The sequence below is a fragment of the Cavia porcellus genome, unplaced genomic scaffold, assembly GCF_034190915.1.
Source record: "Cavia porcellus strain 051 isolate PalLab524CR breed Dunkin Hartley unplaced genomic scaffold, mCavPor4.1 scaffold_20, whole genome shotgun sequence".
NCBI classification, from domain to species: Eukaryota; Metazoa; Chordata; class Mammalia; order Rodentia; family Caviidae; genus Cavia; species Cavia porcellus.
In genome coordinates, this window is record NW_026947503.1 from 32,447,434 (window position 1) to 32,464,666 (window position 17,233).

At 35.0% G+C, this 17,233-nt stretch overlaps 1 protein-coding gene across 4 annotated transcripts in view; it reads right to left on the reverse strand.

Moving 5' to 3' along the window:
* Window positions 1-17,233, reverse strand: part of Me2 (malic enzyme 2) — a 71,774-nt gene that overhangs the window by 14,787 nt on the left and 39,754 nt on the right. For all 4 annotated transcript variants that reach the window (XR_010041429.1, XM_003474039.5, XM_013157210.3 and 1 more), the window contains exons 11-13: window positions 13,196-13,310; window positions 10,503-10,645; window positions 4,869-4,971 (exon numbers count right to left, since the gene is read on the reverse strand). Coding sequence is in view for 3 of the 4 variants with exons in the window: in XM_003474039.5 (XP_003474087.1) it covers window positions 4,869-4,971; window positions 10,503-10,645; window positions 13,196-13,310 (361 nt within the window). In the remaining variant the exon portion in view is untranslated. The remainder of the gene's footprint in view (window positions 1-4,868; window positions 4,972-10,502; window positions 10,646-13,195; window positions 13,311-17,233) is intronic.

Consider the following 17,233-nt stretch of genomic DNA (forward strand, 5'->3'; position numbering starts at 1 on the left):
TTTATTATGTATCTTAAGCAGCGTATCAGTGTTGGCCCATTTACATTTAATGTGTATGTGTATATATTTGGTTTATTTTCTATACCCGTTTCTTGCTTTCTTGCATTTTTAGTTTTTAATAATTTTATTTCCTAAATTCATTCAAGAATTGAATTTTCTAGTATTCTAATAATATCCTGAAATTTACAGCATCCTTTGCTTCTTAAAGTTTCACAGTAATTTTTAATTTATCTTTCTGGTAGACAATGCAAGCCTTTAATATTAGTTTAATTTTATTAAAGCATTATCATGCAGTTTATCTCTGTATTTTTCAAAAAACATCATTATTATTTGGCTCTTGATAAACAACATCTGTTTTATTCACATATTCACAACTTACTTTACTCTTTATTTCTTCCTATATCCCTGAGTCCTTATTTGGGAATGTTTTCCATCTGCCTAAACAAGCTCCCCTTCCCTCTTATAAAAGTCTATAGGTAGTGAATTTTTTTCTGTTTTTTGAAGATGTGTTAATTTTGCCTTTTTTTTTTTTTTTTTTTGGTGGTGGTGGCGGTGTTTTTCACACAGGGTTTTGCTAAGGACTTCAGGCTGGTCTTGAGTTCACTGGCCTTGAACTTATGGCAATCCTCCTCCCCTACCTCCCAAGGGCTGGGATTACTGATGCTTGCCACCACACCCGGCCTGCCGTAATTCTTGAAAGCTATCTTCCATGTGTCAGGAATGCTAGGTTAGTGGATATTTTCTGTAAGCAATGTGTAGCATAAAGAGATAATCACTGTCTTTTGACACCTACTGTTGTTGTGGAGTCAGATGTCAGTCGAACAGTTGCTCCTTTGAAAGAGGTATTTTTGCTCTGGCTGCATTCATTTTTTTCTCTTTGCTGTGACTTAGACCTTACAGCGAGGTTCCTAGGTATGCTTTCTTTTCATCAGCCCTGAATCAGTTTCAGTGAGTTCTTTTAAGTATTGGTTGTCATTTACCATGTCTAAGAAATTAAACATGGTATTCTTTATTCTTACCCTCATTTTCTTCTGCAAACCTCAATTAAAAATATTATCAATTGAATACCTGTCTCTTGCCCATTTTTCTGTATTTGTCTTTCTGTCTATGCTTTTTTCCATATTACTTCTTTTGAAATATCTTTCAGGTGATTCAGTTAATTAGCTACAAAACTAACCCACTCTATTCTTGATTTAGATTACCTTAATTTAGAATTTAGAATTCTATAATTTACTGGGTTTTGGCTGAAGATTTGCTTTTATCTCTGTAAGCATAAAAACCATACTTATAGTACTTATCTTACATACAGTTTTAATATGTCTTTTTTGGGGTGCAGTTTCGGCTGACTTTGGCCTGGGTTGTCCTGTGTCTTATTATCATTATTATTGTTGTAGTACTAAGAAGTGAATCCAGGGAGAGTAGAGCTGTATATTTCCAGCCCTCTTTATTGTAAGTTGTCCAGGATTGACCTCAACTCATGAGCCTCTTGCCTCAGCCTCTTAAGTAGCTGGGATTACAGTTGTGTACTGCCACACCTGGCCTCTTTTATTTTCTATTATTATTATTATTTTTTAAACAAGGGTTGTATTTGCAAATTTCTTTATAATAATAATTTGAGGACTAGGATAGTGTTATTTCAGAGCAGGGCTCCATTTGCTTCTGCCAGACACTGGTAGTCCAGAACAAAAGGTTAAAGTTGTCAGGATCACCTACTGTTGTTGTAAACCATACCTCCATTCCAATGCAGACTTTCAGGATTTCAACCCAGGATGGGAATTACTAGATTCCTTTTGAAATCCTGGCTCCATTCTATGAGCCAGGCTCCATGCTCCTCAATCTTGTTCTAGAATTTTGCAGTATTTTTTTTAGCCTTCTGATGTTTTAAATGTTGTTTGCTTTATTTTAAAATTTCATCTAATAATTATAGTAGCTGGATTGGTAATTCCAAGGTGTTAAATTTTCAGTTGCTTTATGTACATCTAATCCTCTTGTTTATAGACCTATTTTTACCTTCAATGCCAGATCATTTTTCATGTTGGTATTTATTGTGCTTTTATTAATAAAATTATGACTTTAAAATGCTGCATAAAAGTAATCAACTGTCAAATTTTTTAATAGTCAAATATGACTTTAAAAATGGTTTTATTAGCATCAGCAAAGTATTTTCTTCCATGCCCTCATGCTTGTATGCCACAGAAATACTACCTGATAGACACTGAATTTGAACACTGCTAAATTCTAGAAAGAAATTATCAGTGATGAGTGAGTTTCTATTCTAAATGCTAAGACTTAAGACAAACACTGCTACAAGGGGGGAAAGAACAATATTATACAAAAAGCATGAGACTATTCACAAGTTAAATTAATACCTTCTTTTTTGGACAAGAGGAGTAACATGCTTCCCTGATGTTGACCTGTGTGTGCTACATACCTATTTGGCACACCTCAATTAGAGCCTGCTGCTAGCTTCAGGGAAAGATCCACAAAGAAAAAGAAGGCAGGACTGCAAAAGAATTCATGCCAAATCTCTATTTACTCAATATAGTCTTTCTTTAAAATAAACGGACAATGGAGGATCACTAGAAATTTGTAAAACAAACAAACAAACAAAACCACACTAAGGAAGCAAGAGCTCCAGAGAGCAGTTATTAAAAAAGAATTTTAGAATAAGAAAAAGAATTATAAATAAAAAAGATAAGCTGCTGAATGGATTGAAATGATGATATTAAGCTTTTACAGAATTTCTTTTGTTAGTATCATTTGGTGTGACTCCAGTACTATGGCTATGTTTTTAAAGATCAGACGTCAGGTGTGGTGGCACATGCCTGAAGTCCCAGCATTCTAGGAGGCTGAGACAGGACGACAAGGTTAAGCCCAGCCTGGACTACTTAGACTGTGTCAACAAAATTAAATAAGGACTGAGAAAGGTCCTGAGTTCAATCTCCACTATTACTAAACAGACAAACAAACTTAATTTTTCAGATACACACTTAAGTAGTTAAGAATGAGGTTATAAAAGTCACTGACTTGCTTAAAAAGACTTGAGAGACAAACCATACAGTGCAAACTGGGCACACACACCCATAGCACACCCCCATAATCCTAGATTTTGGGAGGCTGAAGCAAGAGGATTGCTATAAATTTACAGGCAGCCTGGACTAAATAGTGAGTTCAACCCCAGTCTGAACTACATGAGACTATATTTCAAAAAACCAAAACCAAAATCAAAACAAAAGGGAAAAAAACAAAAAAAAAACAAAAGCAAAAGAGAAACAAAACAAAATAAAACAATCAAAAACCTCCAAAATTTCTGGGATTTTGGGGGTTTCATAATTTTTGCAAATGCCAAAAAACAGAACATATACCACTGATTGAAGAAATACCAGAGAAGCCTCCCATTTTGCAGAAAAAGGCAGATGTGAAAATGTGAAATAAGATTTCAAAGACATCAGTGGGATTAAAAAAATGAAAAGTTTTTTTATAGTGAAATGGCTCATTCACAGGCATGCATGATAAATGGAAACAAACCCACACTCAGATGCATCCTATTAATCTTTCAGAAATCTAGGGGAAAGAATATTAAAGACAGAAAATAACTAGTCTGTAAAAGAATGAACACTGATGACTAGATTTATCACCTACAACAATGACCTTAGCTAAAAAAGAAGTCCTTAAAGGACCTTGACTTTAAAAATCTACCCAGCCAAACTATCAAGTGAGAGGACAAAATAAAGACATTTTCAGATTTGTGAAAACTCAAGAAGTTTTCATATATTCTTTAGAGCAACACAACAAAAAGCCAAAAAACAAAAACAACAAGAACAAACCCAACTTATTCAAAGATACAGTTCAGAAACACAAGAGAGAGCTTTTTATAGGAGAAAGATGAGATAGAGACAGTTTGCTGTGTGTGACCAAGAAGAAATGCAGAATGCATTCAAGATACTTACAAGATTATTATTATTATTATTTTGGTACTGGGAATCGAACTCAGGACTTTGTACTTTCCAGGCAGGCACTTGTGCCACTGAGCTATATCACTGGCCCCAAAGATTTTATGTTATGTCAAAAATTCAGACGTAGAACTGCAAAATGTAGTATATTTATCAAATCACACAAATCATGGGTTTTTATAGTGATTTTGAACATTCAGAACCAATTCCAGACAAAGCATGGAAAACATCTGAACACAATGTAAAATGTCAAAAATTTTCTTCAGTATAGAAATATTAATAAACCACAAGTGAAAGGTCGAATAAGGCAAGGAAGCTAAGCCTGAAATTCTTCTCATTTTTCCTTTGGCAAGTTAATAAAAACTTTAAAAATACTGATGAAAGCTCTTTATGTTACACACTGGTAAGTATAGTACTAAGGAGAATTAAAGATAGTAAGACAAATAAATTGAGTGGGAGGAGGAGAAAGGTATCAGAAGGCACATGTGCATAATGACTTACACTTCAAAGTAGAAAGCTCGTATCCACGGCTGAGCTAGAAGAATCACATTAAAGAGCATACAGGGCATGATGGTAACTACCAGAGAAAGAAGAATCTACTGATACCCTGATATCAGTGACGTGTCCTAAGGAGGTACCAAAGAGAGGTACAGGGAGCTAAATAGTTCGCCATTTTGTTCGTTTACATTTTTATTATATTTCTATAATAAAAGTAAGTTTAAATAATACCATGAATAAATAAACTTTCAGGGAAAACACAGCACATTATATTTGCTGAATTCCTTGAGTTTTCTAGGATGTTCATGCTAAAATTCTATAAATACTGTTGACTCATTTTTCACCTTAGATTCCAAAGAATTCCATATTTTTATGAATTTTACTACTGATCTATAACATAAGTATAGTAACCATTACCTGGAAAAATATATACATTGTTTCCTTGACCTGGTGTGAAGATTCGCCCATCTTGGAGTTTCACTGGCCCAAATGGACTTCCACTGGCAAACAAACACCTTCCCTGTTAATGAAATGAAATCATCCTAATTTTGTTACTTTATATGAATGAAGTAACTAAAGTGAATTTGTACAAAATTAGGTCCTGTATTAAACTGAACCATTGCATTACCTGGTTAACAATCCAGCATTCATTATATAACAATCTTTTTATCAAAATCACTTTATTCAAGTGAGGACTGCTTTATACATAGTATACTTTAAAATAAAGGTGAGAATGCGCCTTATAAACTTTAAAAATTCTGATACTTCTCTTTTGTTTATAAATTTACAAATGTAAGTGGCCAGTAACTATAATCCCAGATGCAGAAGACTGATGTGCATCTGTGAATGAAGGAATAAATATTAATTTGCTGTTAATTTCTTGTATATTTGTCATTTGGGCTCTTTAACAGATGCTTTCTAAATATTAACTCAGTTAATTTAGCTCTCAGGAAAACCTTAAAAAAAAGTTATCATCATCTTCATTTCACTGTTTAAAAAAAACAAATCACAAACTAAGGCTTCTATATTTTGAAGTATTTTTTCCTGACATTAACTGGGAATTGAACTGAAAGCCTTCATATTAACTACAACTCTAGTCCTTTTGTTTTATTTTTTATCATGAGACAAGCTCACTAAATTGCCAAGATGGTGACATGCTTGCAGTCCTCCACCTCAGCTTCCCAGAGTGCTGAAATTACAGGCATGTGCCACCACTTCTGGCTTTTAAGTCCTTTTACAAAGTCTCACCAAATTTGTAGTGATCAAACTTGAATCCAAATTTTTGCAACTCCTAAGCCTATGGTTTTTCTGTTAGCTACAACATCCCCCACCAGGCAGTTTATAAAACAGGCAATATGGTATAATCACATGCTTGTTCCAGAAAAACCTGGCATGTTCCCTTGTGAAAGAAAAATCTTGGTTTTTTTGTTTGTTTGTTTTTGCAATCATCTAGTTGTAGTACAATACTTTATAATAGAATGTAATGAATGTTATTGGTACATTCAGTATTTCTAAGAAAACAAGATGCCCACTGAAAAGTACTACAAATTCAATCTGTAAAACAAAATCCTTTACATAAAATCCCCGCGATTCCTTCCTCCTAAAAAAGATAAGAAAACAGTAGTGCTTAAACAGGATAACCTGTCTTGGACTACTAGAGGAATAACTAGAAGCAGTCATGTTTAAATAGCCAACTGCGCTAGGTTCCAGGATGATTTACAGAAAACTGAAATATCTCCAACGCAGTAAGATGGACAAACCATCACGACATCTGAACACTGGACATAGTTAATTGTAAGTGTTTAGACTCAGCTTCATTGTTTTTCAGATCTGAAAATGTATGTACAGTAAAAGTAGACTCCAGGTGTTAGTTAATATTCAAGAATCTGACCTCTGAGCAAACTGAAGGTCTACAAAGTAGTATAAGTATTATTTTAGCAAGACATGCTTTTTATTTCAAAATGTTAGAAAGATTAAGTGTGGATACAAATTAAGTATCCTAATAGTTCCTAATAGTAGTCCAGCTGACTGTTTTGGACTCACAACGCTGCTATGCAAGTTCCAAGTTATTCCACAGTTATTATAATTCTCTACATGTGGCAAAAAAATTTGTTTCTTTGAAAATTATGGTTGGTTCATGGCTAATGTCATATACATGATTGCAAACATAAACATAATAATATATATTTTGTGGCATCATTAATTTTAATATCCTTATTAAGTAGCTTATAGAATATAGCACTTATTGTGGAAAAATGTTACATCTTTATGACATTAGTAAATCTGGAGATTCAGCAAGATCTTGAAGGGTAGGTGTGGTGGCGCATGCTTGTAATCAGAGCATTGTGGGACGTTGAGGCAGGAAGATTTTAAGTTCCAGCCCAGCTTAGGAAGCTTTTGAGCCTATCTCAAAATAAAAAAGGTCTTGATATATATAGCGCAAAGCAAAGGCTTGGCGGTCTACAAAGACACACACACACACACACACACACACACACACACACACACATACACACACCCCGGGTGGGGAAGGAAGGGTAAAAGAGAAACATCAGTCTTCCTGAAGCCATCTTCATTCTCCCTCAAAATCGATCTGGAACTTAAACACAGCCAGATCTTAATGATAAAATATTCTCTTTGTAGAGTTCAAGCTAGCCTTTTTGAACAATTGGTCATTAAAACATGAAGACTTTTTAAAAGATAAATTTTTTTTTCACTGTGCAAAGACGAAGGCATTTCTCCACTGAAGAAAACACACTAAAAATTTAAGAGGTGACTCCAAGCAGACAAACTTTATGCCATTATTTTATGTAACAATCAAAAGGAATTAATTTAAACTATGACTCAGTCTTTCTTTCTACAACAGCATAATTTCAAAGTTAGTTATAAAAATTGTGGAAAAAAAGAATCTTTAAACTGATGGAATACACTGTATCAAAATAGTCTCCTTAGTGATTTCATATTTACCCTAATAATACATATTCAATATTAATTCAAAAAAAAAATAAAATTCGAAGGCAGGCATGGTTCTATGTGCCTGTAATCCCAACACTCTGAGTGCCTACAGTAGGGAGACTGCAAGCTCAAAACCAGCCTGGGCAATTTGGCAAAACCCTGTCTCAAAATAAAAAAAAGAGCTGGGAATGTAGCTCAGTATGAAGGCCCTGGGTTGAACCCCAATACTACAAAAGTAAAAAACCAACAAAAACAAAAACACCCCGAACACTTAAATGTTGGAGGAGTCTTACAGAGACACATACCACTACAGCTAAAAAAATCCAAATATTTTACGCTCTGGACATGCTACTTTTTCCTACTTCCTATAATACATTGAATATACGTACCAAATAGTCAATGTCAGGTTAAAGTTTAATTTCTGGGGCAATAACCATTAGTTTTATGTAAAGCATGGTGGAAATGATAAGCAATCAAGCTAAAAGTATTACACATGGGTAAAAAGTACACTAATGAGACTGACTTTTTAAAATATCTTTATGCTGACTTGATGATTTATTTTAACAGAAAAGATTTTAATTATTATGAGTTTCAATAATTGTAAGAACTAGAAACTAATAATAAGAGCATTTACTTTGACTAAGAGAAGAGTGATACAAAAGGAGTTGAAGGAATATACAATGAAACTCAATTGTCTACATAATTCTGGTTGCAAACCAAAATGGATGAGGATTGAATCACATTTCCCCATAAGGTCAACACTGAACCTCACACCTGAATTTGATTCAGTTGTCTTTCAACTTGGTTTGTGACCAGAATCATGGAAAGAATCAAGTTCATGACCAAGTTACTGCTGTGTATGACAACATAAGACCTCTGACAATGAGGGAGAAAAAAGCTAAATATATAAAGGGTATGAATATTAAATGCAGAAATCCTAAAAGAGAACTGTGCTTTGGCAATAGGTTGTTTTATACCAATTTTCCTTCTGGTTAGAGTAAGAAATACCAGATAAAATAAATCTTAAAAACATTTTTAAAGAAGCCAAGTGTTACCAAGATACAGTGAGTCTGATGTTGAGCGATACTAGGAAGAAAGTTCTCAAGGCCCAAAAGAAGATGAAAACAGATACGTGAGCCCAGCATTTTACCGTTTTTCCTTCTAAGTGACAGTTGATTTCAAAGGCAAAAAGCTTTCATTGAAACTCTGAGCAGTAAAGCTACCAGGAGGTAGTCTCATTATGACACAGAAAACCTCAAGTTAAGGGACCAGTGCAGATGAAGGTTGTTGGTTAGTCCCTCAGGGTTTCTGATCATACCCAGAGGAGCACACATCAGAGGACAGGGCAAACTGGAAACAGACTGGGCCTCCCCTGGCCTGCATCCTGACTGCATCACATGAGCTGCCCTAGCCCAAGAGCCACTAACAGAAAGGAAGCCCCTCTGGAGGAAGACAACCACCTAGAGCTCAAATTACTGCTCCTGTTCTTCGTCTGCACTGGCCAACACTCAGAAAAAAACAAAAACTAGGCTTACAAAATGAAAAGAACTGATTACCCAGAGAAAAGAAGTACTAAAAATGAACTGAGAGTGTGGCATTATAATCAGAATTTTTATATTTCATATTAGATGACAAGAGAAAATTTCCTTAGAGCTGCAAGCTATACAAAATGGTCAGTTTAGGAAATTATTTGAACTTTTCCCTACCTCCTGTTTACCTTTGGGCCAAGGATTTAGCTCAGTGGCTCAAGCACTTGCCTGGTAAATGCAAGGTTGTGAGGTCGATCCCTGGTACCAAAAGAAAAAAAAAAAAAAAGGCTACCTATTTATCTACCTTCTATTTTGCTCTTCTGTGCATAAATATACATTCATTTTTTATTCTTCCTCCCTCTTGGTAAGTGCCCCCAAGGTGGGCCAGGAGAATCAGCGGCTCCCATGAGCCTACTGCGTGCAGACTGGGAATCAATCACACACACACACCCGTAGCTACTGGAGACAGATGTCTCAGCATCTCTTGGAAGGATGACCATATACAATATAGCAAATATAGGGGACTTCCTCTATCTTGTTTGAAGGCAAAGGTGGTTTTCAATGTTTTGTTATATTTCTTTTGCTCTATTCAATACTCACAATTGGTTTTATAATGTTCTGTTTTTGGTTTGATTTTGCTATACCTAATTGGCTGGACAACTATTGTGAAGATAACAAGATATACCACAGTATCTATTATCCCAGTATCCTACTGTAAAGTTCTGTACCAATTTCACTGCATTGTCTCGACTGACTTTGTTCTGTCTTGTTCTGTTGTATTTTTACTACTTTCAAAATAAAATTAAAAAAAAAATACATTCATTTTTTCATATATGAGAAACCACGTGATATTTAAGCTTATATGTGTGGCTTATTTTTAATATTATGTTCTTAAATTGCATCCATTTACCTATGAAATGCTAGTATGTTTCATTATATGACTGGTTTCTCTTAGTTGACTGAAAAGAAAATTTTGTGCTAGTATCTGTTTTTTCTTTGTAAGAAGAAAGTCTCTTTGAGTAACTTCTTTGAAGATAATAATACACAATGTATTATCTACTGTTATTCTCTTATTTTTCATAAAATAAAAAATTTAAAAGCTGGCTTATAATAAATAATAAAAATTACTTTCTAGGGAATTGGGGATTGTTACAATTTTCATCTTAGTGTCTCCCAAAAGCTTCATATGCTCATATATAGGGCTTTTGTAAGAGGATTGAATCACAGAGAACCTACATAGCTGACCTGCTTTTAGAAAGTGGGGCATGGCTGGAAGAGGCAGCGGCATAACCTGAAAGGGAGTATCTCCATCTCCGTTCCTGCCTTCTCTATCTCTGTGGAGGCAGATGGAGCTCAAGTGCAAGACCAGTCTAGGCTACAATGCCAGCCTAGATCGCAAAGCCAGACACCACCATAAAACACAATCACACACACACACACACACACATACACACACACACACACACACACACACACACACACAGAGTAAAAAACAACACAAAAAAGAATGTGTTGAGAGGAGTGAAAACAAACAGAACCAATTCACATAATTATTACTGATAAATACCTCTGTAAGTGTGTATGCTTCTTCAGGGGTGCACTCAGCCTTTGCTGTTGGATTACTTAATGCAAATATTATAGGCCTTTCATTGATACGGGCCATGGATTTGATTACTTCAGGAGTAAAAAGCCGGCCAGCACCTGCAACTCCTGCAATAATGAAAGAGAGAAAAGCAACTTTAGCACAGGTATAAATAATTCTTATCAATATAAATTTTACAATAGGGTCACCATAACACAACCACAGATCATGTTTCATTACAAAGATACATTCTGCCCTCCTGAGTGAATGCTATGGGAACACAATCTCCAAAGACTGAAAGTGTCACTTAAATATTTGCTGCTTATTACACTTAGTAAATTATAGAAAAAAAACCCCAATAGAACAAGACTATCACCCTAATTCTGAGATAAAACTTGCTATAACATGATGAATCTTCAGGACATCAACCTAGGCAAAATATGCCAGGCAAATAATGCATGACCAGTTATTTTAAGTACTTAGAACAGTCAAATTCATAAAGCTATAAAGTAGATATAGTTGCCAGGAGATAGGGAAATCAGGAATTACGGTTTAATAGGTACAGAGTTTCACTAGCTAAAGAGATGACAATGGAAATTTACTTAAAGGTATCAAACAACACACTTTAAAAATGGTCAGTATGCAAACTTTATGTGTACTTTACAACTAAAATACTTAAAAGAGAAAATGAAATGTTAATTTGTTAAAACATGGTACTTATTACAAAGTGATAGGAATTATGAAGGGGAAAAATCATCTTGGTTAAAGCAATTTTTGATATAATTAAGCTCACCTTCATTTTTATTAAATCCCACACACTGTATTAGTTCATTATGATATAGAAATGAGTATAACGCAGATTATAGTCGAGAAAAAAACAACAAAGAAATAGAAAATTATAAAGCCTTCAATAGGTACTATGAAGGAGTCACACAGGACGATGGAAGCACATGAAGGGACACGACACAGTGGCAGGGATCTGGAGACAGAGGTCACACCCTGGCTGAACACCCAACCCTGAGACACTTTTCTGTTTCTTGAGGTAGGCAGAATCAATGCATAGATTCTTAGGTTTCTATGGGTAGTTTTGGGAGGAATGACCTGGACAGTCTTTAAGATTTCTTCTTACTGTAAAATGCAGAACTGTAGAACTCACTGTTTATGACTGCTTTATAGCAACAATCCATGAGCTCCTCTCTGTAACCAACAAAATTATAAGCATGACTGTAGATTCAAACTTGCAGCTAAATAGGAAGTCAAATCACTCCTCTTTTAAAGACATTCTCTGCTGAGATTTTAATGCTATGTTGGCAGAGTCTCATGTCAACTATGCATTAAAAACACTGAAAGTTTTCAGCTTTATTACCAATGAAAATCTGACTACACTGGATTTTGCTGGTATGGGCTATCAAACCTTGGACTTTTTAAGATTTTGAGCCCAACAGTCACAACAATGCTAAAAGTGGGCCAGGGGTACAGCTTGGTGGCATAAGCGCCAGCTTGGCAGGTATAAGGTCCTGAGTTTGATTGCTCGTCCCCACCCACAAAAAAAACAATGCTAAAAGTACAGCATGATAAAGGCTTAGGACTGCATCCTACTCAAAAAGAAGGGTGGGAGGGTCGCTTGAGATCAAGAATTTGGGACCAGCATGAATAACACAGTGAGATCATCTTAAAAAAAAAAAAAAAAAAAAAAAAAGGAAAAGGATGGAAGAGTAAGAGGAAGGAAGGGAGGGAGGGAAAAGAGAAAAAAAGAAGATAAAGACAAAGCACGATCCATGACCAGCTGCATAGCTTGTAGCATTTAAGAATACAATAACAGCTTTTAATTGAATTTTCATGCATGGTAACTAAAAAACTATCACCAAAACATTTGTCTGCCTCTGTACCCATGGGGTTCTGCATGTATGGATCCAATCACCTGCATATTGAAAATATTTGAGGGAAAAAGTTGCATATAGCTAACATAACAGTGAAAGCTTATAATCCCAGCTATATAGAAAGAAGCCTGAGGCAAGAGGAACATGAGTTTGAACCCAGCTTGGGCAACTTAATGAGACCCTGTCTCAAGAAAACAAACAGAAAAGCAAAGCAAAGCAAACTTATACTAAACATGTGCAGACTTTTCTTGTCATTATGTTTTAAACCATATATTGTAACAACTCTTTACATAGGAGTTACACTGCATTAGCTTTGTTCTTTGGTACCAGGAATCCAACTTGCATTAGCTATTGTAAGAACTTATTTAAAATATAGTACACAGAGGTGGAGGGACTGGAGACAGAGGAAAGGGACGAGAGGGGAAGGAGAATAAGACTTAGAATATGTTACGTAGATGTACCTACTCCCCACAATGAATGTAGTCATTATGTACTACAAACATGTACTAATAAAAAGAATTTTAAAGGCTACATAAAACAACTAATAAACAACAAAAAAAATAAACAGGAGAATGTGCACAGACAATATGCAAATGTTAAATCATTTAATAAAAGGGGGTTAAGTATTCCAGATTTTGGTGTCTGTCGTGGATCCTGTAACCACTGGTTATAGGGACAACTTAAGTCTAAAAGCTAGATGATACATGTCAATTCATTTTCAGTAATTCTATATCACATGGTGGTTATGAACAGCAACATACAGTTAAGTAACAACTATTTATCAACGACTTTACTTACCAATTATAGCTGAAGGCTTAAGTATATTTACTGCATCTTCAAAAGTATTAGGTATGCTCTCTGGGGCCGAGTGTACAAATGGTTCCTGATGACTATCTATTTTAGCATCTCGACCCTAATTTTTTAGATAAAATACAGTATTTTTTGATAAGTACATATTGAAGATTAAATGAAAGAACATTATTAGGAGTTATATACTGTTTCTACATGAAAATATCTTTTTTCCACTCTTATCTTCCATTTCTAACTTCATAATGCCCATAAATATAAGACGTAAATCAAATTTGATTATACCCAAGGACTTATTTACTTAGGCTGGAGGAACTGCTCGGTGGATGAGTGAGAGCACCAATATCACCAACAAACCAAAACCAAAATTCGATTATTCTATTTAACCCTCCTATATTCAATGCGGCACAAAGGTCTACAATGTTTTACCTAAGTCAGGGGGATTTTGAAACTGAAGATTTTGCATACTTTGAAAGTTTAATATAGTCATAAAATATTATGCATCCCCACAATGCCTGCCAATGGGCACCCCCTCAAATGAACAAACTTATCAATAGTCACACGAAGTAAAATGGTTAAGACCATAGTCTCTCATAGTTCAAGTAAGTTCAGATCAAGTAGATTTGGCATCAAATCAATTTCTGAAAAAATGAGGACTTGAGCTTTTAAGGTTTTAGAACTGTAGACAGCATCTTAGACTTTTAATATCAGGAGCACAGAAACAAGAGGCAAATGGAATTCTGTTTCAAGATGGTAAATAAAGACAATGTTTTCTCCTTCCTAAGTCTGCAGTTCAAAAACAAAACTAAACAAAATTAAATCTTTCAGGGCTGCAAACCCAGAAGAGGAAACACTAACAGGTTAGAATAATGAAGAATTTCTCAAAGATGTACAGCACACAAAAGCACACTTAGAAAAACCAACCAGGCTGGGGCTGGGGATTTAGCTCAGCGGCATAAGTGCCTGCCTTGCAAGCAGGGGGTCGTGAGCAAGCAGGGGGTCGTGAGTTCGATCCCTGGTACCCATAAAAAGGAAAAAGACAAAAACAAAACAAAAAAAAAAAAAAAAACAAAAACAACAACAACCAACCAGGCTGAGAAATCCATATTTTTATTGTAATAAAAGAAAACCTCCACCCAAAAGTGAATTTTTTCCCATTAGAATGCTAAAATAACCTCACATAAAAACCAGCAGGGGCTTGAAAAGAATCACACTATCATCAGTAGGCCAAAAAGTTAAGGAAATACCACCTGAATACATCTGGTTCTCAAAACAGGTTTCCTGTGCTTGTCTCCTGATTATCAATGCTCTCTAGTATGAGGGTTTAATGGAAAGTTCTCAGTCTCAAAACAGACACCAAGAGACTGGAAACCTTAAGCCTGTCAAGCTAACTGTGTTCCCTAAAAGAAATATACACTCTGAACCTGCAGGTAAACAGATTCTCATTTGTGCTAAGAAAACCACATTATAGCTAACAATACTATATTCATTTTAGACCCACCATTATGTTAAAGAATCACAAAATATTTGATGAAAAAAGCACCAAAAAAATAAAAGCACCATAGCAATATATACTCCCCAATAGCCTTTCAAAAACGTAACGTCTATAACCCTTGAATTTTATTTATATACTAACAAATATGGTAGTTAAAGCCTCCTTGAGCTCAGCTGCAGTTTAGTAGTGCAGAGCACTGACTTTCTAGTCAGGCTTTCTTTTTTTAGCTTAAATTCTGCCTCCATTGCTTACAAACTGCTGACTGTGGAAAACTGTGAAGCAGTCCCTGACCATTTTGAACTTTTGTTTTCTCTACTATAAAATTTCACAGAAAAAAAAAAAAAAAAAAACACAGAATTTTTGAGAAGACTAAAGGCTAACAATGTAAAATCATATATTTTAATAGGATTGTTTCTCTAATTCTGTGAGATGTGCTGTTGGAATTTTAATGGGGATTGCATTAAATCTGTATAATAATTTTGGAGGTATGGCTATTTTCACTATATTGGTGCCTTGCAAGCAGGGGATCCTACCTAAGAGCAAAGGATATCTTTCCATTTTCTGATATCCTCTTTGATCTCCTTTTTCAGAGTATTATAGTTTTCAATGTAAAAGTTTTTATTTCCTTTGTTAGATTGACTCCTAGGTCTCTCATGTTTTTTGGATGCTATATGTTATTTCCCTAATTTCTCTCTCAGTGAGTTTACTTGTATACAGGAATGCTTACTTTTGAGTGATGACTTTGTATCCAGCTATGCCATTGAATTTGGTTATTAAATCTAAAAGTCTTTAGGTGGAACTTTTGTAGTCTTCTATGTAGATTATTATGTCACCTGCAAATAATGATAATTTAACTTCTTCCTTTGTTATCCTTGTTCCTTTTGTCTCTTTCTCTTGTCTAACTGCTCTAATATTTCCAGAACTATTTTAAATAAAGTGGTGATAGTGAACATCCTTGTCTTATTCCTAATTTTAAGTGAAAACTTTCAGATTTTGTCCACTTAGTATAATGTTGGCTATTGTTCTGTCACAGATGGCTTTCATCAGACTGAGATAAAGACCAACTATTCCAATTTTTTTGTTTTTGTCTTTTTCCTTTTTATCGGTACCAGGGATCGAACTCACAACCGCCTGCTTGCAAGGCAGGTGCTTATGCCGCTGAGCTAAATCCCCAGCCCCTTAAGGTTTTTTTTTTTTTTTTTTTTGTCTTTTTATTCCAATTTTTTGTAAGGCTTTTAACATGAATGGACTTTGTCAAACACTTTTTCTGTGTCTATTGAAAAGATCACATGGTTTTTGTTCCTGGCTGTGTTACTATGGTGTATTACACTTATTGAGCTGCACATGTTGAACCATTCTGCATCCCTGGAATGAATCCTGTTTAGTCATGGTGTATAATCTTCTGATGATCTTGTGCATTCTGTTTGTCAGTATCTTATTGAGGATTTTTATTTTTAATTGAGGGTTTTTACATCTATGTTTACTAGGGAGATTGGCCTGTAGTTCTCTTTCTTAGTTGGGACCTTCTCTGGTTTTGGTATCAGGGTAATGAATTTGATATCATTGCTTCCCTTTCAATTTCATTAAGAGTTTTGAAAAGTAGCAGTATTAGTATTCTCTAAATTTCCAGTGAATTCATCAGGTCAGGGCCTAAATTTTTCTTTGGTAAGTTTTTTAATTACATCTTCCATTTCACTTACTGATACTGGTTTATTTGAAATTTTTATACCTTCTTGATTTCGTTTTGATGATTCATAAGTTAACTAGGAATCCATCCATTGTTTTCTGCATTTTCCATCTTAGTCAATCCTAAAATTCATTTGGAATCAGAAAAGGCCTAGATCACCAAAGGCCATTTTGGGCAACAATGGCAAGGCAAGGGGCATCACAATCTCCAACTTGAAATTATAATACAAAGCCACTGTGATAAAAACAGCATGGTACTGGCAAAAAGATCAGTGGAACAGATTAGAAGATGGAGAAACAACTCCAGACATACTCAAGATTTTTCATTCTTATACTTTAAGCTTTCATTTTATTTTCTGTTTAATAAAATACTAGTATTAATTAACAAGATTTCAGAATGTAGCAAAGTACACTGAGATAGCCTGCTGTATAATGTAAATGGTAAATGGCAAACAACTGCTATGTCATTATACTAGGATGTGCTCATACAAAAATACAATAGCACTGTACTCTGGATAGACTGAAATATAAACCTGTTCATATTTCATATCACATGGTACAAGATCTGTGTCATTAGGTAATAAAAATAGTAACCAATGCAAAGGAAGGCAGGCAAGCCTGAAGGGCACTAAAATAACCTGAGAGAGCTCCTTATCATCCATGTATTGATTTCAAGAATACAAACATTTTTTGGTGGGGAGGGAAGTTTTTTGGATTATGGGTTAAAGCATTTCTGCTCAACTATACTATAATCACATGAATAGGATATTCTAAGTTCTCATTAAAAACTTAGTTTTAAGGCTCAGGGTAGCTTAGTGGTAGAGTGCTTGTCTGCCACACAGGAGGCC